The 25,444-nt window shown below is 43.1% G+C and overlaps 1 protein-coding gene across 3 annotated transcripts in view; it reads left to right on the forward strand.

Annotated features, from left to right (window-relative positions):
- The window catches only part of DENND2C (DENN domain containing 2C), a 77,853-nt gene that overhangs the window by 26,208 nt on the left and 26,201 nt on the right, over nucleotides 1-25,444 (forward strand). For all 3 annotated transcript variants that reach the window (XM_084757946.1, XM_084757945.1, XM_084757947.1), the window contains exons 2-6: nucleotides 5,239-6,239; nucleotides 7,780-7,910; nucleotides 8,302-8,414; nucleotides 11,519-11,689; nucleotides 19,144-19,240. In XM_084757946.1, the coding sequence (XP_084614072.1) occupies nucleotides 5,428-6,239; nucleotides 7,780-7,910; nucleotides 8,302-8,414; nucleotides 11,519-11,689; nucleotides 19,144-19,240 (1,324 nt within the window). In that variant the 5' untranslated portion in view covers nucleotides 5,239-5,427. The remainder of the gene's footprint in view (nucleotides 1-5,238; nucleotides 6,240-7,779; nucleotides 7,911-8,301; nucleotides 8,415-11,518; nucleotides 11,690-19,143; nucleotides 19,241-25,444) is intronic.

The following is a 25,444-nucleotide window of genomic DNA, read 5'->3' on the forward strand; positions in this document are numbered from 1 at the left end:
TCTAGTAGTGGCTGTTGAATAAAGGAAGGAAGGAACTTGGGGTTCTAACTCGGGCAGTTCGCTCACTTCTCTGTGCTTGGTATCTGTCTGTAAAGCTGTGTGTCATGAGTCAAAGGCTGCCATGAGGAGGAAAGGGCAGGTTACGTGACACTGCTTAGTACTGATGCTGCTGCACAGATGATGATGATGTGTGTGAGAGCTGTGTGTGTAAGACAGGTGTGTGAGAGAGAAATGTGTGTGCATGAGAGGGGGGTATGTGTACATTGTGTGAGAGCGGTGTGTGTGTGTGTGTGTCTGTGTGTGTGTGTGTGTGTGTACCTGAGAGAGATATGTGAAAGAGGTGTATGCTTGTGTGTGCCTTAGAGAGGTGTTTTTGTGTGTGAGAGAGAGGGATATGTAAGTGTCAGGGAGGTGTGTGTGTGTGTGTGTGTGTGTGTGTGTGTGTTTGTGAGTGCATGCTCACACTTGAATGTGCACTTGAGTGTATGAGTGTTGAGGTGCTTGTGTGTGTGGTGGTCATGCCTGAATCCTGCAAGAAACTCTCAGCTGTTTTCTAAGGAGATTGTATGGTGTTCTGTCACCATCGTTGAGAGTTCCAGGGCTTAGCCTTGCTGAAGGGTTAGGCAATGGTAACTAGCAGTGTGAATCTTCTCATGTGCTTACTGTAAGTGGTTTGTAAAGTCTCATCTTACCCGTTTTTTGGGGTGTGTGTGTGTGTGTTTTGTTGTTCAAGGCAGGGTTTCTCTGTAGCCCTGGCTGTCCTGGACTCACTTTGTAGACCAGGCTGGCCTCGAACTCAAAGTGATCTGCCTGCCTCTGCCTCCTGAGTGCTGGGATTAAAGGCGTGCGCCACCACACCAGCCTAATATATTTGTAATAGCTGACCTGAAGCCTTTGCTAACTCTGTCATGTCTGTTGCTTTTTAAATTTTATGCTTTGACAAAGGATATGATCAACAATAATGCTACAATTATGACTCAACTCGCCTTTTTAAAAAGACTTACTTTAAATTATGAGTATGTGTATAGGTAGTGCACATGAGTATAGGTGCCCAAAGAGACCGGAAGCCGGGACCAGGTGCTTTTGAATTGCCGGGTGGTTCCTGGGACCTGAACTTGAGTCCTCTGCAAGAACAGATTGCTCTGAGCCATCTCCCCCAGCCCTGTCTGTCAGTGAAAATTGAACATCTCCTGGGCCTGTGAGAACTCATGTTGGTCAGCTTACAGTTTCCTCCTGGTTGTGCTTTGCTTATATGTTGTTTATTTCCTCTGCATTTGCAGCAGTCTTAGCCAGGGCTCCAGAGGGGCCTGTGTAAATTGTGGGAGCTGTCCCCTATCCCTCCCTCTTTTTCTGGTAACTTTGCCTGCAAAGTTCTGTTTGCTTTAACCTTTTCAGACTCCAGTCTCTTTCTCTTCAACCTAGCAAGGTTGCCACACCCTCTTTTGGCTCCCCAGCTCCTGCTGCTGTTAACAGAGTGTCTCCAGGGAGAACGCAAGGCCCTGTATGCCTGTTACATAGTATGTGAAATCACTGGTCTTCTGTATAGTTTCCTAGCTACACAGGTGAGGTGAGTCCAATCTGTCATGGCTATAGGTGAGTTTCACTGGTCTTTTCATTTGTTTCTTTTTAACTGAGGTAACATTTATATATCATAAAATTAACCATTTTGCCCCTTAGTGAGTAAATTGGAGCTTGAGAGATGGCTCTAGGGAAAAATGCTTGCTTTGCAAGCGTGAGGAACTTAGTTCTGGTCCCAGTAGGCGTGTAAATGCTAGGCAGGTGTGTGTCCAGCCTGTAACTCCAGTACTTTGGAGGTGAAGATGGCGCATCCCTGGAGCAGCGAGCAAGCTAGACTAGCTGAGTGGTGAGCCCCACATTCAAGTGAGAAACCCGCCTCAGGACCTACTCAAGTGACTGGCCATACCCATGCATGTGGGAAAAGTAAGAGAAGAAAAAAAGTTCTCAGTTATTATGGCAGGTGTGTCCACTTAATTAGGATTTGGAGAAACTTGCCCGTGACTTAGTAAGTTGAGTGTCTGTATTCTCTCGTCCAAAGAGAGTTTAAGTTCAGATCGGTTTCCTTTAATATGGTGAACACACATGATATTTTAAGCTGGTAACTGCATTTAATGTATTTATTTGATACAATTAAAAACACTGGAAAACAACAGAAAATAATAGCAAAGGGACCTGGTTTAAAATCCCCTCCAAACATTCTATTTTGTACTTTAACTTGATTTGCACATTTCTGCTTTCCTACTGCTGACAACTGCTGTGTCTCCTGTGCGATCGCTCACTGTGACCATCTTGAACCATGCCTTCTCCTTTGGGTCTCGCCTGACATCGTGGTCTTTAATAGCTATAGAAGCTGTTGGCTCTTGTAGTTTTAAGAGCATTTAAAGTGTCAGGCGTTCTCAGTGCATGCGCTTCTATAAGACTCAGTCTAGGGTAAATATGAGTAAGTTGGCTGCACTTTGAGACTTTTTTAAAAGATGAAGGTTGGAAGAGACCTTGAGAACTGCCCGGCATTTATGGGAAGAGGATCTGTTCACAGGGGAGCTTGAGACAGGAGGCTGCGGGATTGCAAACGGGTGCTGAAGGTTCTTGCAGCATAGGAGAGACATAGGGAAGAAATACTAAGGAGATGGCTCAGAATATGATACGTCTGCGGCAAGTTTTGTTTGACAAGTTAGTTACTTATTTTTAATGGGACCATACAAATAAGCTGTATGTTTGAATAGACAAGTCGTATTACAGAAGGAGTAGACTAATCTGGAAGCCAGTGGTTTACACCTGCAATCCCAGGCCAGGCCAGCCCGCCTGTAGAACAATCAAAAAGAAAAATATAGAATCTTCAATTTTACAAAAAGGAACATTAGAACTGTGAAATTAGCTATAAAAGTTGTTTTGTTTGTATTATCGGTGCAGTCATAAATGTAGTTAAAAGGCGCCAAAACTTGTGTATTTTATATTAAGACAGAATCTTTCTGTAGCTTAGAGATCGCTTCATTCAGGGCCCTGCTTCACCCTAGGCTGAGATTACACGCTGCATTCCCACACTTGACTTTAAACTTTATTTTCAAGTACTTTATTCACATTTTGAAAGCATACGAGGTGAACAAGTAGAATTTCTCTTCTATTGCTGGGCAGCTGCTGCCACTTCAACACCATTTTGTGTTTTGTTTGTTTTTTTTTTGGTATATCGTTTATATTTGGGTATAAATATACAGATTTACTCATTTGTTGCCAGTTAAAATTTCAGGTTTAAAGAATTTTTGTAGCTCTGAAAGTTTTCACTTTCTTCTTAGCTTTATCCATGTTAACCAAATGGAAGACTTTCAGAAGCCAGACCCATTTTGCCCATAATGAAGGAAACTCAAATGTCAAGAGACAAGAAAATGATGTTTGGAGTCTTGCTCAGCAGTAGCTGGATGCGCTGTCATGCACTGTCATGCGCTGTCATGCTTCTGGGTTAGTGTTTCATCAGGGCTCTTGCTGGGCGCTCATGCCTATGATCCAGTGTTCCAGAGGCTAGGCAGGAGGATTGCAACTAGGAGACCAGTCTGGGCTCCAGAGTGAGATTCAGACACACACACACACACACACACACACACACACACACACACACACATACATACAGAGATACACACACACACAGGTCTTCTTTGAGGTTTTTCTTGTTATGATTTTTTTCACCCACTTGAGTTTATTTATTTATTTTATTTTTATTTTTATTTTTTGGTCAGACCAGATTTTCTTTTCTGGCAAAGCTGATTTTCCTACAGACTTGTAAGAATGCCCATAAAGACAAATATCACATGACCTCCTTAATGTGAAAGCTAGAGGGGAAACGGAGGCATGGAACTACAGTAGGGAGGCGCTGGGGGTGCAAATAAGAAAGAGTGGTAGTGGGCGAGTGTGGTTCAAGTACTGTAGAAGTATGTATGGAAACGCCACAAGAAACTGCTGTACAGTGAGCATACAGTAGGAAAACTTATTTTAAAAACTTGTGGACGTGATTTAAATGAAAGCTATGGAAGTCCTGAAGAGCAGTTTCTATGGCAAGAGTAAATGTGTGTGTGTGTGTGTGTGTGTGTGTGTGTGTGTGTGTGTGTGTGTACACATACAGTCAAGTTTGGGTCAGCTGTGCTTCAGAGCCCAGCTAAGCTAGTTTCCTGCTAGTTAATCAGGGCCACACAGATGAAGCAGGAGGAAGGATGATCTGCCTCGGGAAGTTTGAATTGATTGCTATTTATAACCAGCGTGGGGCAGGATGGGAGCGCAGGCCTCCGCTTAGTGGCAGGAAGGGTTTCAGCCAGTCTTCACATCCGAGGAAGTGGTTAAGGAGTTGAGTGACCGAAGCTGTGTGGAAGGGAGGATGAGAAAGTGACTGTGCTGATCTGAGTCAAGGATGTGGTGGTAGAGATGTGGCAAACCAGCGAGGCACAAGAAAATGGATACCTTTGGATTCAGTCTCTTAGGCAGCCTGTGAATTCCTGTGTTGCTAACAGGTCAACTGAAATAAGGCTATGTGGTGGGCTGATATTACCTACTAACAGAAGACAAGAGGAGGAAATTGCTACGGATGTGTTTGTGAATTGGTTCCTGTCTAGACCTGTAAATACATTTTTTAGCTACTGGGTGCAGTTCTGCTTCTGTGTGCTTTTCTGTTTTGCTTGTTTCCAAGACTGGGTCTCACTGTGTAGCCCTGGCTACCCTGGAACTCACTCTGTAGACCAGGCTGGCCTGGAATTCACGGAGATTTTCTGCCTCTGCCTCCTGAGTGCTAGGCTTAAAGGTATGCACCACTATGCCCAGCCTTATATATGATTTTTGTAATATTACATTGGTCCTTGTTTCATTAAAAGGAAGTTCCATGAAGAATAGACTTATGGGTTGGAGTTGTGTGTAGCTCGGTGATAAAGTGCTTGCCTAGCATGCATAAGGCTCTGGGGTTGGGTTCTAGTACCACACACACACAAAAGAATCAATTCATTATAAAATAAAGTTTGTATTTTGCAGAGTATTAAGTATAGCTGAAAAAAAAAGTATAGCTGAATATTAAAGCTGGCAGCACCAGAAATGTTTTCTTAGTAAGATTGGCTTCATAGAGTTGAGTTATAGGCACATTTTTTACAAATTCTATGTAAATTATTTAGTGTTTGGTGGTCTGTGATCAGTGGAGTTTAAAGTAAGAAATTCTGAAACTATGTTATTATTCTTGTCTCATTTTGATAGGATCATTCATGGTACAGCTGTAGCTGTTTTCAACAAAAATCAGTGATGAAGATTTGTTATTTTTAACAAGATACCTCTAAGTTAAACATGGAAGGAAAACACTGGAATCATTTTAGTTCTGACAAGACAAAAAATACAGCATTTCCCAGCTAATTTGTAATGGCACCTTTCTGAGCTTCGTCACTTGTCATGCGTCCCTCCGGGAACATGGATGCTGGCTTTACTCGGTCCGCTGTTCAGACCCTGTCCAGAAGCCACTGCAAAAACATCAAACAAAAGATTTCCCAGTGGGAAGGAAGAGCTAACGGTGTAACTAAGCCAGCCAAGCTTTACCCCAAGGACTTTGGAGTGCGGTATAACAACTGCCACCAAGAGAGTCCCCCTCATAAGCACCCCGCTGGTGAGGAAAGGAGCCAGTCTCAGAATGGGTGTTTACCTAGGAATGCAGATGCCAAAAGCCGTGATCAAAGTGAGGATGAGAGCGAGCAGCAAGAGTGTAAAGATGCGCGCCCCTCAGAAACCGAGCCAGACTCCAGCTGGGTGTGTGCTCGGGTCAAACAGATTGAACGCTGGCAAGCTGTCTCTGGGAAGGGTCCAGAGACTTCCTTACCTCCAGGAAACTTCTATACCTCACAGATACTGTGGAAAAGCACAGAGGCGCTTCCTCCAGATAAAGTCTTAAATTTGGCTTTAGTTCCTTGTGACTCTACAGAAAAAGAACCGGATTTCAGAGTTCTGGATAGTTCTTATGGAATAACCAAGAGCCTGGAAAATATTTATTGTGAGCCAGAGGGGCAAGAATGTGGACCCTCTATAAATCCTTTGCCCAAACCCCGTAGGACATTCAGATATTTATCTGAATCTGGTGGCGTGCCATATAAAGAAAGAAACTGTGACCAAAAGTACTGTGAAAATAATTCCTGTGCGGAGTCTTCTTTGGCCTCTTCTCAGGAACCCGAACCAAAGAAATATGGTGGGAAGATCAGAGGGAGATCCAAAAGGTATGTGATCATCAGGACATGCTTCTCCAGCTGCTTTGCCTTCGATCCAAGCCTCATTTCCCACCTTGGATGCAGGCGTCAGCTGAGCACAGGGATGTCAGAGGCATGGAGGGAAAGTAGGAGGAGAAAGCCAAGCGCAGACATATAGGAAACACTTGCGATGTTCTACCACCTGAGAGCATCCAAAACTCTCCAAGCAGCATCTTCAAGAATCCTAAGGCGGGATGGGGTGGTGCATATCTGTATTCCCAATGTCAGGAAGGGAGGCAGGAGGATCACCACAGCTCTGAGGTTAGCCTGAGCTGCGTAATGACTTAACAGCTTGGCCTCCATAGCAAGGCACTGTCTTATCCCCTTGCATAACCACCAAAAGAGCTTTTAGATAGGCAGGTCCATTCTTTGACTTCATTTAGGACATGCTGGCCTCTGGCTCTCTTTTAATTACGGAGTAATTCATGGGCTGGAGAGATGGCTAAGCAGGTAAGAGCACTGGCTGCTCTTCCAGGGACCTAGGTTTGAATCCCAGCACTCACATGACAGCTTATAGCCATCTGTAACTTCAATTCCAGGGGATATGATGCCCTCTTCTGGCATCTGTGGGCACCAGGCACACAAGTGGTATATAGATATCCATACTTATAACAATTTTTGTTTTGGCCGGGCATGATGGCGATGCTTTTAATCCCGGCACTGGGGAGGCAGAGGCAGATGATCACTGTGAGTTCGAGGCCAGCCTGGTCTACAGAGTGAGTCCAGGACAGCCAAGGCTACACAGAGAAACCCTATCTCTAAAAACAAAACAAAACAAAACAAAACAAAACAAAAAACCAACCCAAACCAAACAAACAAATGTTGTTTTGTTTTTAGACAGGGTTTCTCTGTGTAACCCTGGCTGTCCTAGAACTTGCTTTATAGACCAAGCTGGCCTTGAACTCACAGTGATCCACCTGCCTCTGCCTCCCGAGTGTTGGTATTAAAGGTACCACCACCAGGCCCATAAAAATAGATGTTAATTAGGGAGTAAAAAGTCTAGTGATGAACATAAAAGTGAGCAGTTCAAACCCTGTGGTTTCTGTTACTTTTATTCTTAGATCTCTGATAAAAAATCATTTTTGTGGCACATGCCTTTGATCGCAGACCTTAGGAGGCAGAGGCAGGCGGATCACTGTGAGTTTGAGGCCAGTGGTCTACAAAGTGAGTCTAGGACAGCCAAGGTTACACAGAGAAACCCTGTCTTGAAAAACAACAACAACAACAAACCCCAAAACATTTTTGTAATGAAAAATAAAAAAATATTTTTGAGTTAGGGTTGTAGCACTGTCTGTCCTAGAACTCACTATGTTAAACAGATTGTCCTCAAACGCACAGAGATCCATTTGCCCCTGGCTCCCAAGTACTAGGATTAAAGGTGTACACCACCACAGCCAACCATCTTTGTAATTTTATACACAAGTCTTTTCAGTTTCTGTCTGTGTTCTCTTATCATTTAGAGGTCACAGTTTTTGTAGGTGTAACTGTAACACCTATCTCTGTTCTTTAGAAAATCTTTTGAATTTGAAGATATTCAGCACTTTCGGAACTCACGGAAGATTCAGGAAGAACTTGGAAGAAATGCTGGCTCAGCACTTTACTACACACAGTCTGAGGACAATATCTATGAGGATATCATATGTAGGTGCCCAGGCTTTGCAGTTCAATTTAATGCATAGTTGGTGATGCCCCTCATTGTACAGTGGCTTTTTATAATCAAACATACCTTGTTTTAACTTTGTTTTTCTAACACAGAAACACTGGGTATATATATAAATGTTTTCATCATTAATGAGTATTACAGTCACTATAATGGATGACTTGGTTGAGAATTAATGTCTACAGTATAATGTTTTGAAAGTTCTTTAGCTTGGTCGACCATTGGAGTGATGTATAAAATTAACACGCCATTGCTTTTACCATCTTAACATCCTCACAAGAATGTAGAAGAAAATCATTTCCCATCTTAGTTACAGTCACCGTTCTCTCTTAATTATTGTTTCTCTAAGTGGTGTTCATCTGATTCTTAAAGATCCAGCCAAGGAAAACCCCTATGAAGACATCCCAGTGCAGTCCTTCCCCATTTGGAGGTCCCCTTCGGCGTGGAGGCTGCCACCTGCTAAGAGCACCTTCAGAGCTCCCAAGGTATAACCAGAGGCTCCACCGAAGAGCACTAGACTCTGGACGATCCATATAGAAGGTTAAGGGGCCTTTAAATGGGGCCCAAACTAAGAGGCTCTGAAATGTAGATTTGTTTGTTTGTTTGTTTGTGGTTTTGGTTTTTGCGGACAGGGTTTTTCTGTGTAGCCTTGGTTGGTCTGGACTCTCTTTGCAGACCAGGCTGGCCTCGAACTCACAGAGATCTGCCAGCCTCTGCTTCCCAAGTGCTGGGATTAAAGTCGTGCACCACAACGCCTGGCCTGTAGATTTTATTGTCAGTGAGGGTGTTTTGTTTTGTTTTAAAGATGGTGTGCTGGTTTTTTTTTTAAATTTCTTTGCTTTGCTACTGGTTGCGTAATCTTAGTATTTCAAAAATAATTTAATATAAATAAGTTTTGACAGAGCTCCTTAAACTTTTCTACTTGCAATCCAAAGGGGGAAAACCCTTTTTTTTTAAGACAGGGTTTTAATATGTAACCCTGGCTGGTTTGGAACTCACTCTGTGGACCAGGCTGGCCTTGATTACCTGCCTCTGTTTCCAGAGTGCTGGGATTAAAGTTCTGTGACACTATACCTATCCACCCAAGAAATTTTTACAGGACTACAGATATATAGGTATGTAATCAGTATATAAATTAAGCCTTTGTTGACAATAAATCATAAAGAAATAAATTTTATAACAGATTTGTATGCAGAACATAAAAATTTACCATTTATTAAAGACAAAAGAACAAATATGCATTTTAATGAGATCGGTGCACTTATTTTTACATAACGATTTTAATCCTGGCTGAGAGTGTGGTAGGTGGATCTCTGTGCATTTGAGGCAAGCCAGGCTTACATAGTGAGCTCCAGATCAGCCAAGGCTACATAGGAGGACCCTCTCTCAACCTTGCCTCCATCTCCCCAACTCCCCCCAAAAGGATTGAATCTTTGCTCCATATTCAGTGCTGTAGTACAGAATGACAGAAGTTTACAGCTATTTCAAAAATGGAAAACGTTGCCCTAATCCAAAGCCAACATTCCTTTAAGGATGTTTAAGATTTTTTTTATTATGTTTAGGAGTGTGTATCATGTGCCTGTGGGTATGTGTATATGAATGCAGGTGTTCTTGGATGCCAGCCGGATCTGGTTCCCTGGAGATAAAGGGACAGACTGTTGTGAGCTGCCCAACATGGCTGCTGGGAACTGAACTTAGGTCCTCTCGAGAGCAATAAGCATTCTTAAGATTGAATTGAGGCATTTCTGCAGCCCCATCATTTAATGATTTTTATGAAACTCAAGCTGTGGACTCAAATAGCAATTTTAAGGTTAAGTATTCTAGCACAGTAAAATCCACACACTAGACACATGCTTAGGCACAAGAGCAGGAATATGTGAACATCTTTGCTTTCTGTAATTGAACCATCAGGCTTGCAAAGGCAGAAGGAACACTGAGTATAGGAGATGAAAATATTGCAGTTTATAGCATGCAGTAGTCCTGCATCTGGGCCATGTGTATGCTGATGCTGTATGACAGGACAGCAAGCGCAGCACAAAGGGCACTGCTGTGTGCTCAGAGCCGAGGCTGCCGTGAAGTCACACCATGCTCGCAGGTGAGCACTGCCAAAATCACTTCAGAGTCTTCGTGGCCTGGATTTCAATTAATTTGTTTTTGTTTTCTAGACAGGGTTTCTCTGTGTAACAGCCCTGGCTGTCCTGGACTCACTTTGTAGATCAGGCTCTCCTCGAACTCACAGAGAGCCACCTGCCTCTGCCTCTCTGAATGCTGGGATTAAAAGTTAAATTAATTCTTGGGTTTTGGTTGTTCAGAAACTTTTTATATTGTTGCTGATTTTTTTTTAATAACCTCCCCCATTCAGTCACATAGAATGGGACTTTCTTTCTTTCTTTCTTTTTTTTTCGTTGTTGTTTTGTTTTGTTTTTCGAGACAGGGTTTCTCTGTAGCCCTGGCTGTCCTGGACTCTTTTATAGACCAGGTTGGCTTCGAACTCACAGTGATCCTCCTGCCTCTGCATCCCGAGTGCTGAGATTAAAGGCGTGCAGCACCACGCCCTGGCTTTAGAATAGGACTTTCTTTGACCAGCTCACTCCTAAATAATGACATGGAGACTTTTTATTAGCCTCAGCTTGTTCACCAATTAGCATTTAACCTAAATTAACCCCTTTGTGTTAATCTACATTGGCGACTCTTCCCACCTCTGATTCCTTCCCAGAGTTCCTATCTCTGCTGGAAGTCCTGCCTCCCTTTCTGGCCTTTGCTATTGGCTGTTCATCTCTTTATTAAACCAATCAGAAGGTGAGGGAAGTACATGTTTACAAAACATTGACAGGTAGTTCATTTTGTTTGTTTTCTCTGTGTAATAAGCCCTGGCTCTCCTGGCCTCACAGAGATCCACCTGCCTCTGGGATTACAGGCGTGCATCATCACATCTGGCCACAGGCGATCCTTTTTTGTTTTGTTTTCAAAACAGGCTTTCTCTGTGTAGCCCTGTCTGTCCTACATTCACTTTGTAGTCCAGGCTGGCCTGGAACTCACAGAGATCCACCTGCTTCTGCCTCCTTGGAATTAAAGGTGTGCACCGCCACACCCAGCAGACAGGTGATTCTTATCAATACCAAAGTCAGCATTTGAATACTGGAAGGAAAGAAAGCCTTTACACAGTGCACAAAAAGATCACCCCAACAGTCACATTACCAAGTCACAACCTATGGCTTAAGTAGCCATGCTTTAGGCAGGCCATGAGCTTGTCAGTTCTCTGTGGTTCTCTGTACACCACACTAAGCTCAGATCAGCCCGTGGCCTGGGCTACCTCCCCAATCCCGGAAGCTTTAGTGAGACCCATTGTTTAGAGTTGGTGGAGATGATGAGCTGCTATTTATCCCTTGGAGATTTGATTAGGCCACAGGGTAGAATTTTGGATTAGAAAACAGAGAAGCTACCTTACTAAGATGAGAAAGAATTGCAGAATCCCCATTTGGGATGGGTTTAAAGGAAAGATGAGCATTTTTCAGGGGAGCTTTGGCTTTGTATGAAAACATAGGCATTACCTAGAGAACTTACTTTACCAATGAGTCTCCTGTTTTAGCTTCCTCCCAAACCCCAGTTCCTTCAGCGGAAGACAATGGAACTGAAGAACTCTCAAGCATATTTGCGGTCCAAACACACGAAGGATACCACTTTGCCTGTCACCTTAACTGAATGGAAACTTTTCCGAGCTGGAGAAGTGGCTAACAGGAAGAAGAGAAATCTCCCGCGGGTGAGGAGTTCCCCCGCATTCATTCTTAAAACTTTACACCAGCATTTTAATAATGGAGACTAAATAAACGTTAGAATGAACTGATTAATATTTAGGACTTACCCATTGGAATTAGTTTTGCAAAGCAGCCTTGAGCTTTTAATTTTTGCTCAGTCAGGTAATTACATAAATGGCTTTTGACATACTTTCTTTGTGGATTGGAAACTTGACATCAGATAGAGACCTTCGTCTTCTGTCATCTTGGCTCTGGTTGGACACCAGCTGCCTATCTCAAGGAAATGCCAGCACCTCAAACAGAGGGAAAGTCTGTTTATGCACACTCTTTTATGTACCAAAGTGAGGTCAGTCTCGTGCCGGAGTTTACAAATTTCAGTCATGATGAGATATGTGTCATTTATTCGAGGGAGGGCAAGGCAGCAAGCATCCCCTCCGCCATATTGACTGGAGCTTTTACTAAACAGATTGGTGGTTGTTGTTGTCGTTGTTTTCTTCTTTAGTCTTTAGTTTTTCGTTTTTCGAGACAGGGCTTCTCTGTGTAGCTTTGGCTGTCCTGGGCTCACCAGGCTGCCCTCAAACTCAGGGAGATCTGTCTGCCTCTGGTTCCCAAGTGCTGGGATTACAGGTGTGTGCCATTGTGCCCGGCAGCAGAATATGTTTTTTAAATGCATTACTTGTAGCTTTATCTTCTTTTAGGAGAGACTTTGATGCAGTTACATAAAAATATTTTTTGTTTTGTTTTGTTTGGTCTTTTTTGTTTGTTTGTTTGTTTTTGTTTTGTTTTGTTTTTGAGACAAGATTTCTCTGTGTAGCCTTGGCTGCCCTAGACTCACTTTGTAGACCAGGCTGGCCTCGATCTCATATCAATCCACCTGCTTCTGCTCCTGAGTGCTGGGATTAAAGGCGTGTGCTACCACGCCTGGCTCATAAAAATATTTTTAAATCTGTGTTTAATTAAGATGTTTTGAGAATTGAGTAGCAGGTAGTATATATAATGAAGAAATCAGATCATTGGAATGTTTTTCCTTCCCTAGTGCCTAGTGAATTAGTACAAATATCATTCAGCACACACATTTTGTACCTGGCTTTAACAAAGACAAAAGTCACAGCTGTTTCTTGGGTTAGTGACTATTGATTGGTTTCTTAGTAAATCTTGTGTTCCATAAGTAATTTAATTTTTCTGGTCTGTTTCCTGCCCTTGCTCTGGGGCAGGCGTCCTGCAGGAGCTTTCTCCTCAGGAAGATCACTTTGGCACTCACTGTAGCTTCCTGTGACTCCAGAGGAGCGGATCATGTGTGCATGGGGCAAGGGTACAGACTCCTAAGGGATCCTGCTTAAGGTTTCTGACCCTTGAACTGGCATTAGCCACTGTTGGGGGAGGGGATGGGGGTGTGTGGAGTGTGACTCAGTGTTAAAGCAAGTGTCCCACTCGTGTGAGGCCCTCCCTGGGTTCAGTCTTCTGCACCACAAAAGGACAAGCAAGAGAGAGCTGAGGAGACTTTGCGGTACTTCCTTCTGGTTGGTGCTGTTTTATGCACTGCTGATCTGGGTCACTTTCTGATAACAAATAATAGGATCCGCTCTTTCTTCTGAGAATAGCGGTACTGTGCTTTCTTCCCTTCCAATTTATATCCCCTTGATCTCCATATTTGTCATACTGCGTTAGCTAGAACCTCAAGTACTATATTGAAGAGAAACGTAGAAAGGGCAGCCTTGTCTTGTTCCTGATTTTAGTGGAATTGCTTTAAGTTTCTCTCCATTTAACTTTAAGTTGGCTATAGGCTCGCTGTATGTTTACTATGTTTAGGTATGTGTCTTGTATTTCTGGTCTCTCCAAGACTTTTAACATGAAGGCATGTTGGATTTTGTCAAAGGCTTTTCAGCATCTAATGAAATAGTCTGTGTTTTCTTTTCTTTTAGTGTGTTTATATGGTAAATTATATCGATGGATTTTGGTATATTGAACTATCTCTATGTCCCTGGGATGAAGCCTACTTGATCATGGTGGATGATGTGTTCTTGGATTCAGTTTGCGAGTATTTTATTGAGTATTTTTGCATCAATGCTCATAAAGGAAATTGATATGACATTGTCTTTCTTTGTTGAGTCTTTGTGTGGTTTAAGTATCAGGGTGACTGTGACCTTAAGGAATGAGTTTGGCAATGTTCCTTCTGTCTCTGCGTTGTGGTATTGGTATTAGCTCTTTTAAAATCTGGAAGAATTATGAGCTGAAACTATCTGGTCCTGGGATTTTGGGGGTTAGGAAACTTTTAATGCCTGCTTCTATTTCCTTAGTGGCTATATAAATTGTTTACCTGATCTTGATTTCAAGTGAAAACTATTGCTCATTTTGTTTAGATTTTCCATTTTTGTGGAATACAGGCTTTTGATATAGGCCCTAATAATTATTTTAATTTCCTTAGTGTCTCTTGCTTTGTCTCCCTTTACACTTCTGATTTTGTTAACTTGGATAGTGTCTTTCTACCTTTTAGTTAGTTTGGCTAGGGGTTTGTCTATCTTATTGATTTTCTCAAAGAACCAGCTCAAGCTGGGTATGGTGGTGCATGCCTTTAATCCCAGCACTCAGGAGGCAGAGGCAGGTGGATCGATGTGAGTTTGAGGCTAGCCTAGTCTACAAAAAGAGTCCAGGACAACCAAGGCTTTGCAGAGGAAACCCTGTTTCAACCCCATCCCACCCCCCCACCCCACCCCCACCCCACCCCTGCAAAAAAAAAAAAACCAAAAATCAAAGAACCAGCTCTTGGTTTTGTTGATTCTTTGTATTGTTCTCTTTGTTTCTAATTTATTGATTTCAGCCCTGAGTTTGATTATTTCATGCCATCTACTCCTCTTGGGTGTGTTTGCTTCTTTTGTTCTAGAGCTTTCAGGTGTGCTTTTAAATTGCTAGTTTGAGATTGCTCCAATTTCTTTTTTCTTTTTCTTGTTTGGTGTTTTTGAGACCAGGTTTCTCTATGTAGCTTGGCTGTCCTGGACTTACTTTGTAGGCTAGACTGGCCTTGAACTCACAATGATCCACCAGCATCTGCCTCCCGAGTGCTGGGATTACAGGCGTGCACCACCACCGCCCTTACAGTTTCTTTATAAGGTACTTTGTACTATGAACTTTCCTCTTAGCACTGCTTTAATTGTGTCTCATAAGTTTGGGTATGTTGTGCCTCCATTGAATTCTAGAAAGTCTTTAATTTCTTCCTCGACCCAGTGATCATTAATTAGAGTTGTTCAATTTCCATGAGTTTGTAGGTTTCTGTTGTTGTTGAAGTCCAGCTTTAATCCATGGTGGTCTGATAAGATACAAGGGGTTAGTTCAATTTTCTTGTATCTCTGTAGGCTTGCTTTGTGACCTACTATATGGTCAATTTTCGAGAAGGTTCTGTGAGGTGCTGAGAAGAAGGTTTGGGTGGAATGTTCTGTAGATATCTGATAGGTCCTTTTGATTCATAACATCTGTTAGTGTCATTATTTCTCTGTTTAGTTTCTGTCTTGATGACCTGTCTATTAATGAAAGTAGGGTCTTGACGTCCCACTATTAATATATGGGGTTCCATATGTGAATCAAACTTTAGGAATGTTTCTTTTAAGAATATAAGTGCCCTTGCATTTGAGGTATAGATGCACAGATGTCATTTGGTGAATTTTTCCTTTGATGAGTATGAATTATCCTTCCCCATCTCCTTTGATTAACTTTGGTTTGAAAGCCTATTTTATTAGATATTAGAATGGCTAACTCCAGCTTGCTTCTTGGCTCTATTTTCTTCCTTCCTTCCTTCCTTCTTTCTTTCTTTCTTACGCTTTTCGTGACAGGGTTTCTCTGTGTAGTCTTGGCTATCCTGGACTCGCTTTGTAGACCTGGCTGGCCTTGAAATCATAAAGACCCATCTTCCTCTGCCTCCTGACTGTTGGGATTACAGGCGTGCACCATCACACTCAGCTGGCTGTGTCTATTTTCTTGGAAAATCTTTTCCTAGCCGTTTACTATGAAATGATGTCTATCTTTGTTTCTGAGGTATGTTTCTTGTAAGCATCAGATTGGTGGGTCCTGTTTACACATCCATTCTGTTAGCCTGTGTCTTTTTTTAAATGGGAAATTGAATCCATTGATGTTGAGAGATATTAATGACCAATGATTGTTTATTCCTGTTATTTCGATGTTGGTGGTGGGAGAGAGTGTATGTGTGTGAGTGAGAGTTTCTTCTTTTGGTTTTGCTGGTGTTGGGTTATTTTCTGCGTTTTCTTAGGTGTAGTCAGCCTCCTTGGGTTGGAGTTTTCCTTCTAATATTCTCTGTATGGCTGGATATGTTAAAATAAAGATATTGTTTAAATTTGGTTTTGCCCTGGAATATCTTGTTTTCTCCATCTATGGTGATTAAGTTTTGCTAGGTATAGTCATTTGGGTTGATATCTGTGGTCTCTTAAAGTCTGACAGATATTTTCCCAGGCCCTTCTGGCTTTCCAGTCTCTGTTGAAAAGTCGGGTGTAATTTTGGTAGGGCTGCCATCTGGTGTTCTGTAAGCTTGTATGTTTGTAGGCATCTCTTTCGTGAGGTTGGGTAAGTTTTTGTCTATGATTTTGTTGAAAAAATTTTTCAAACAAAAATATTAGAGCTGGGAGTCTTCTTCTACTCCTATTATTGTGAGGTTTGTTCTTTTCATAGTGGTCCAGATGTTTTTGGATGTTTTATGTCAGGAACTTTTTCGATTTAACATTTTCTTAGACTGGTGTGTTGATCCCTTGCGTCGTGGTCTATGTCTGAGAGTCTCCCTTGCATTTCTGTGCTCTGTCGGTGACCTTGCTCTGTTGTTCCTGTTCTCTCCCTAGGTTTCTAGCTCCTGCATTCCCTCATTTTGTGTTTTCTTTATTGCTTCTGTTTGCCATTTTCAGGCAAACAGTTTTATTTATTTTCCTCACCTATTTTATTGTATTTTCCTGTATTTCTTTAAGAGATTTATTCATTTCCTTTTCAAAGGCCTCTATCATCTTTATAAGATTGGATTTAAGGTCATGTTCTTGTGCTTGGGCTGTGTTAGGACATCCAGGGCTTGCTGTGGTGGTGCCTCCTGTTTTGCCTTGGCTCTTGTTGACTGCGTTCTTACGCTGGCCTTCAGCCATGGCTGCCCCTGGTGCTGACTGGATGTTCCTGATGTTGGCAAGACTCCTCTGGGAGGCAGACAGAGCCTTGGGCCTTACAGTGGAGCTCAGGGAACAGTATGCTGCTCACCTCTCCTGGCTGTGCCCCAGGTGGACCACTGTGTGAGTTCGAGGTCAACCTGGTCTACAAAGTGAGTCCAGGATAGCTGGGGCTACACAGAGAAACCCTGTCTCAAAAGACACAAACAAAAGCAACCAAACCAAAAAAATCAACTCTTTCAACATTTTCTTTTCTTTAAAAAAAAAAAAAAGTGAGACAAGTTCTCATATTTCTTAAATTGGTCTCGAAATCACTTTGTAGCTGAAGGGGACCTATTTTGGTTGCTTTTTTTTGTTTTTGTTTTGTTTTGTTTGTTTGCTTGAAACAGGGTTCTCTGTGTGGCCCTGGCTATCCTGGATCTCACACTGTGGACCAGGCTGGCCTTGTAGTTAGTGAGCTCCTCCTGCTCTGCCTCCTGAGTGCTGGGACTAAAGGCGTTCAGTTCTTGCTGTCTGATCTGACATTCCCAGAACAGTAGTTTCCTTCGTAACCTGTGGGCATACTTTTGATTCTACTTTGTAAATCCACTGTGTCTTGCTAAAACTGGATGCAGTAGTGCTCCACCTTCACACCCATACGTTTAGAAATAATAAAAGTCAATTTTACAAAAATATTTTAAGTCCTTTAATGATATCCCAGATGCAGTACAAATTTTGGTTTTTTGAGCATCTTCAGAAACATTCCATGAGAAAAGCAGTTTTCACTTATGTCCTCTTTGATGCCTCCAGCTGTCCCTGGAAGGGAAATTGCTTTCAGATCTAGTCCATATGCCTGGTCCCCACCCTTCCTTCCTTTCTCTGCTCTGGAATCCTGTGTGGGATTGTAGTGCCTTCCCTGATGCTTTGCTGTTCGTGGCTGTCAAGCAGGCAGCTGCTTTCTGTCACTTCTTAGAGCATTCTGCAGTGTTTGCTGCAGCTGCAAAGAAGGACAGGCTCCGGGCCCTGCCTCATAAACCAGAACTGTAGGTTACCACTTGGCCTGATATTCTCAGAACAATAGTTTCCTTCAAAATATGTGGGCATGCTTTTGATTCTACTTTTTAAATCCAAATTAATATTTATCTATCTTGTGTGTTTCTGCACTTAAAGCTTCTTTGCTCCCATAAATCTTTTCTGTAGTTCATAGAAGTCCCTTTCTCTCTTGGCTTCTCCTGCTTGCTTCTTTGCAAAGGCAGCACAGAAGAACACTGGAGATTTTTTCACTTGATGGCAGCTACAGAAATCCTCTAAGAGAACAAAGCCATCTCCAGCTGTGGGGAGGATCTGCACATGTGCCTCACACCTTTGCCTGTTGTGGACTGACTCAGCTTGCTGCCTGCTGGGCTGCTAGAAAAGCACAGGCAAAGAGAACGTGAGCACTCTCCTCAGCAGGCTGCCCACTCATCCACAGGGGGCTTAACACTTCTGTCTAGGCTTGGAGTCTTAAGAATAAAAGAAAAGCGGGCATAGAAAAGTTAACCAGATCCTTGTTTTAAAATGCCTGTTGATGCCCCGGCTCTGCTCCCGTCTTCTCTTTCACCTCAGTCTGTGTGTAGCTCTTTGTGTAATTTACTCTCTTTTATACACATACACCTTTTTCCCAGCATTAGGAAAGAATTCTGAGTAATGCTTACTAAATAGAAACAGCTATAAAAAAAAATCTAAAGATGAGTGATCTGGTTGCAGTTGCCTGAGGTGTAGATTGATGAGTGGAGTGGGAGGGAAACATAGTTTTGTATGGAGTAATCTAAAATAAGCTGCAGCATTTATGTGCACAGTGGCAGAGTGTGCTTTTTTTGACAGAAGCTTCTTCGGCAGGCTTGTCTCCTCCTGGGAGAAACTCCTGGGAGCAGAAATAACTAAGCCCCACCCTGCAATGGGTTATCCTTCCCCTTCCTGTTCTGAGCAAGTGAAAACTTGAGCAAAGTATTACTCACTGGAGGGAGTGCAGTAGCCACATTCCCTGCATGCTGTGACACGGAGCGACATTGTGCTGGGTTCATCGGGAAGGGCAGGGTCCTGCTCTTTTCTTTCCTGGGCTGTGGACACTGGGTATAAGAACACACACCATCCAATGACTCCATTTTAATCCAAAGTGGAAAAATATAAAGGCTTTTATTATTCAGTTATTTTATAATTTATTTTATTAATTAGTTATTCAATTGCTATTACTCTTTTCTCTAAAGGAAAATCCAATGTGTTAATGCCAGTCATGCTGAGAACGTTGTTCGTGGTGGCTTTGACTTATAATTCTCTTGCCTTTTTCCCCCCAGCTTGTTTTGAAAATAAATGATACATTTGAATCTAAGAGAGGGAAGAAGAGGGTAAAGTTACAGCCTTACACTGGAAAAGAAGCCCCCTCCTCAAAAGGTAAGAACGTGTTTGCTCTTCTGTTTGTAGCTACTAGTGTACCTGTCAGTCTCCTACTGCTGTGCCCGACATCTGGGAGGAACAGCTTAGGGACGGGAAGACGTGCTTTGGCTCACGGTTTCAGAGGGCTCTGTCCAGTGTCAGCTCATGGTGGCGCGATCATGCAGCAGACTAGGAAACGGAGAAGAAGGAGAGGCCAAGGCTGGGGTTGCGTCTTCCTTCTGTCAACACCTCCTAAAGTTTCCGAAGCTCTCCAGAATAGTGCCAGCACTGGGAGCAGGCCTTGAAAGCACAAGCCTCTGGGGGACAATTTGGATTCAAACCATAAGAACATACGAAGGGAGCATCGTTACAGAGCTTAGGGTTTGGTCAGACAGTCTCCCTCTCCAGTTCAAGCTTCCTGGAACTCACCATGTATCCCAGGATGGCCACGAACTTGTGATGAGCCTTCTGCTCGAGTCTTCCAGCTTAGGGCCAAGCTCTTCAAGGGCTGTTTTTCAATTCCCTCTTGTTAGTTCAAAGTAAAAAATACTATGTGAATAAATAAGTAAAACAATTACAAGCCAACGAATGAGACTAAATTACTTAGGCAGTTTGAATAATTATTTTGTAATTCTACTCTGATCTCTAGTGTGTTCCTTTTTTTGAGCTAATGTCTTGCTCGGTAGCCCAGGCTGGTTAGGAATTTGGGGTTCTCCTGCCACCCCAGGTGCAGGTACAGACACGCACAACCATGGCCAGCAGACATGCAGTCCCCAGCCTGTACCACACCTCTGAAGCTCAGTAGTTTTATCGTGCAAATGGCTAGATAAAATTTAACTTAGTTAAGAAACTTGATATTCACAACAAATTATAAGCGTTTTTATAAAAACTCACATGTGAAGGTCTGGGTGTGCTGGTGCACACTTGCAGTCCTGGCACTAGGATGGCTGAGGCAGGAAGCCTGAAAGGCCAGGCCAGGCTCCCTAGAGAGATGTCATTTCTGCCAACTCCCCATGAGGACTGAAGAGCACCTGCCTGCCTCCCTGTGCAGCCTGGGTTTCAGCCCCAGGGCCACAAACACCCTCAGGAAATCTCAGCTTGGTTTTCTAAAAGAAATATGTAGAACGTAGCAATTTCTTTCTTTTTGCGCATGGGGGTGTTTCAAGATAGGGTTTCTCTGTGTAGCTATGGCTGTTCTAGACTCACTTTGTAGACCAGGCTGGCCTCGAACTCACAGAGATTAGCCTGCCTCAGCCTCCCTAGTGCTGGGATTAAAGGCGTGTGCCATCATGCCCAGCTAGCAATTTCAATTTTTGCTTATAAAGTTCATAAGTGAGAAACCCCTGTCAGAGGACATCATTTCTTGTTTTTACAGATTTACAAAGAGAAAATGTCTTAAGTTCACTTACAGATCTACTCTACATTAAAAGAATAAATTAGTCACATCTGGGCTCCAAAGACTGCTCTTACTGTGTATGCTGGCTTTGATACAGACCTGCAAAAAGGACAACATGATGAGCTGGTTACCATGCATTTGCCCAGCTTCTTTCTTTTTCTTCTAAAGATTTATTTATTTATTTATTATGTATACAATAGCTCTCTCTGCATGCCAGAAGGGGGCCGTTAGATCACATTATGGATGGTTGTGAGCCACCGTTGAACTCAGGCCCTCTGGAAGAGAAGGCAGTGCTCTTAACCTCTGAGCCATCTCTCCGGCCCTTCTTTTTCTTCTCTTATGTGACAGTGTGTGTGATGTGCATGTGTGTTCACGTCTGTGGGTGCACATGTGTGTACGCTCAGCTGAAGGCCTGAGGCTGATGGCTTCCCTTTATTGTCCTCTACCTTATTTCTTCGAGTCAGGGGCTCTTAAACCCAGAGCTGTCTGATGAAGAAAGTCTCACTGGCAAACGAGGTCCTCAGGGGTGTGGGCCCCTGTCTCCATCCTCTGAAGCTAAGTTCCAGGTGGTCTGTCACCGCCACCCGGCATGGACATGGGCTCTGGTATCCAAACTCCAGACCCCTTGCCTGCATGGCGAGCGCTGTAACCACTGAGCCAGCTCCTCAGCCCATGTTTCCTTATTTCAAAGGGAAATATTTAGACATGTTGCATTTCGCTCTGAGAATGAAATGCCTTTGGCTATTATTAGCAATTACAGCTAATATTTATTAAATAAAATAATTGCTTAAAGGTTCCATCTCATTTGCGATGCCACATTAGGAGTTAGGCACCACCCTGTGTCACAGAGGAGGAAGTGTGGGTTTGGTCAGGTGCTTGCCCACGGGAGCTCTCACTCCCCTCTAGGGCAGGCTTTCCGTGTTCCCGGTAACTAGAATTTTAGGCATCTATCGCTTCTGTTTCCTTATCCAAACAAAGATGTCAGCAAGGGAGGCAGAGGCAGGCAGAGCGCTGAGTTCAAGGCCAGCCTGAGCTACAGGACAAGTTCCAAGGTAACCAGAGCTACACAGAAAAGCCCTGCCTCAAAAAACAAACAAACGTACGTCACCAGAGGGTTTCTCATAAGTGTAACTGAGGCTAGATACAGAAAATGGAAACTGATATGACACTGTTAGATTCTTTCTGATGCATTGCTGTTGATTTTCTAAATCCCATGTAACGAATATTATTGATTTATAGATAAGGACGTAAAATTCAAGCTGCATATTATATAAAATGCCAAGATGCTGGGGCAAGAACGAGTGCTTGCAAAACATCCCCATTGTTTTAACCAGGGAGATGCCTTAGTGGGTAAAGTGCTAGCCGCAGAGGCCTTATGACCCGAGAGTGATCCCTGGAACCCACATAAAAAGCTGGGTGCTATAGTCAGCCACATGCATATTAAAGATAGGGCCTCTACAAGCCTCAGCCGTTCTGCAACTCACTTTGTAGACCAGGGTGACCTCAAAAACAGAGAGCCACCTTCCTCTGCCTCCCAAGGGCTGGGGTTGAAGGTGTGTGTCCTCGTGCCCTGCTAAAGCTAGCTGTGGTGGTGCATGTCTGTGACCCCAGCATTCCTGCAGCGAGGTGGGAAGTGGGAAACAGGAGAAGTGGTCAGTGCTAGCTACCTAGCTAGCCTGGAGGATACGGCGCAATGACAGACAACCAGCAAGAGCCTGTCTCAAAACAAAATAAGACAAACCTCAAAAACAAAAAAGGTGGAGGGGAACAATTCACAAAAAGTTAATTTTGATCACTACTTGAGTGCTGTAGCATACAAAATCACACACAGAATGAATTCTTTCAATTTAATTAGATTTTAAAAATTTATAAGAGTTTTATTTTGTTTTGATTTTTTTGAGGCAGGGTTTCTCTTCAGGTCTGGCTGTTCTGGACTCTTTTGCAGACCAGACTGGCCTTGAATGCATATAGAGATCCACCTGCCTTTCCCTCCCAGGTCCTGGGATTAAAGGCGTGCACCACCATGCCCAGCAATTTTTAAATTTTAATTTAAAACTTAATTTAAAAATTAAAATCATCTCAGGAGGCAGAGGCAGGTGGATCTCTGTGAGTTGGAGGCCAACCTTGTCTACAAAGTGAGTCCAGGACAGCTAAGGCTACACAGTGAAATCCTGTCTCGAAAAACCAAAAAATAAAATAAAATTGTTGCTATTCAGATCAACAACCATCTCAAATTGATAACTATTTCTGCATGTGCACTCTGAGCAGATTATCTTTTCATGCTTATGATCTGGGGTTTTCGTAGTCCCCTAGGACTTCAGCACACAACACCTGCTGGGGACAAGGTTCGGAGGAGTCAGATTTTGCTTTTTCTAGAAAATTAAATCATTGTAAAAAATGTCTTCAGAAGCCTAAATTGCTAACTTCTAGCACTAAAACCAATGAACAAACAAACAAAAACAGTCCCTAGACGTCCTGTGTAACTGTTGGTTTCCCTTTGTAGACTGAAGGAAGTTAGCATTCCCCAGCTCGTGTGACTGGAGGAGCTCCTGGCTCTGTCAGCGCAGCGCCCGCCCAGGCTTTCACTTCTCCTGTGCTTTTGTCTGTATGTCAGCAGTGCCTAAGGGGCCTGGATAATTATATAATGCCCGCCCTGCACTACGTTTACTTGACTGCTTCCAACCTGAACATTTCCTAAGCAGCCTCAGTTGTTACAAAATGACACTGGCTTTGTCATTATAATTTCATGTGTTGAAATCAAAAGAGAGACAGCCCAGGGCCTTTCGTACTCCTCCAGGTTCCCTCCCGACAGGTTTTTTGTTGGTTCTTAGGCCCTTTAGCCCACACTCTCTGTGTTGACTGCAGCCATCAAAGCCTTCAAGTGACCTTTCATAACACTTTTGGCACTTGAGTTGCCCTTTCTCCCTCTCCTCTTTTGGCTTTCTGCAAACCTCATAAGCTCACAAGAATACTTGATTCTAAAGAGAGTACTTTTTCTTTTTGTAAAGATTTTTTAAAGCTGGACATGGCGAGGCACACCTTTAATCCCAGGCAGAGGTAGGTGGATCTCTGTGAGTTTGAAGCCAGCCTGGTTTACATAGTGAGTTCTAGAACAGCCAGGTTTACATGGGGAAACCCTCTCTCAAAACAAAACAAATTTTTAAAAAAATTCATTTTTAATTGTGTGTCTGTGTGTCTACCACATACATTCAGGATTTCCAAGGAGGCCAGAGTGGGTGTGAGCTCCCCCGGGGCTAGACTTATAGTTAAGTGGTTGTTAGTCACCTGACATGGGCACTTGGAGCAAAACCAAACTCAGATCCTTTAGAAGAGTGGAAAGTATGTGCAATGCTGAGCCATCTCTCCAGCCCTAACGACTTTTTCTGTATACATAGTTTTGTATTACTCACTTTTATTCTGTGTTTCATTTTAAAAAGTCTTAATTAGTGTATATCAAAGCCTTTGGTGTGAACACAGAGTCCCTGAAAGCTCCACTGTGCTCAGGTGTAGACGTGAAAGTCTCAGTGTGGGTGCCTGTGCTGAGCAGTGAGGCCCTTGTTCAATACCCAGCATCTCAATTTTTAAAAAAAATCAAGGTGGTAGACATTTTGGTTGTTTCTACCATACTTAGCCTATGGAGATAGACTGTCTATAGGTAACACACACGTATTCAAATAACATCACAGTGTATTGTATTTGTAGACTAAGTTCCTTGAGTAGACTCACTCGAAGGAATACAGAGACTTAAAACTGTTAATGCAGCTGAGCATAGCTCCTACCTGTAATGCTGGTGCTTGAGAGACTGTGGCAAGAGGATTATGTGAATTTAGGACTGCTCCGACTTACATAGTGAGTTCCAGAACAGACTGAATTATGGAATGAGACTCTGTCTCTAAAAAGTAAAATAACCCAGCACTCGAGAGGCAGAGGCAGGTAGATTGCTGTGAGTTCGAGGCCAGCCTGGTCTACAAAGCAAGTCAAGGACAACCAAGGCTACACAGAGAAACCCTGTCTCGAAGAACCACATAAATAAATAAAACATTTTATAGCTATTGTCCCACAGATAGCTGGTAATAGTCTGTTTCTACAAACAACATTTGAATATACTTTCCTATAATCTTCATCAAGTTAAACAACCTGCCTTTGTGGTCCAGCCTCCCTTGTTGTTTGGGCCTGTTGGGGCTGTCTTGGAGCTAATGGGTAGGCTGTGCTGGGTGGCTGGGCTCCAGCGCTGGGACTGAAAGCTCACACCCTGCAGCTGCCTTGTTCTGTGCGCCTCATGCTTGTGCTGCGGGGGCTCTATGACCTGAGCCGGCTTCCTGGCCCATGTGCTCTTTCCCACCTGATTTATAATAGCTATTTGAATATTAACAAAAGCCGTTTTGGGCCAGACAGGGTGGCACACACCTTTAAGCCCCAGCACTTGGAAGGCAGAGGCAGGAGGATCGCTGAGTCTGGGTCCTGAATGTTCTACACAGGGAACAAAGATACCCTGGCTAAGAAAAACAAAAGAAGGGGACCTAGCTTTAAGCTTCCGAGCATGGTGGCCCATGTCTGTAATCCCAGCATTTGGAAGGTTGAAGCAGGAGGATTGCCCTAAGTTGAGGCCAGCTCCTGCTACATAGTGAAGTTCCATGCTAGCCTGGGCCACAGAATGAGACCCTGTCTTAAAATAAAAGAAAGAGAAAGAAAGAAAGAGAGAGAGAAAAAAAGAAAGAAAGAAAAAAAAAAGAAGGAAAGCGAAAAGAAAACAGTTCTTCTGTCTTGAGTACACTTACAAATATTTTCCAAATTTAGTTTTCAAGCTTTGAATTTACTACTGACCT

Source organism: Acomys minous (assembly GCF_964271855.1).
Source record: "Acomys minous genome assembly, chromosome: 14".
Lineage (NCBI taxonomy): Eukaryota > Metazoa > Chordata > Mammalia > Rodentia > Muridae > Acomys > Acomys minous.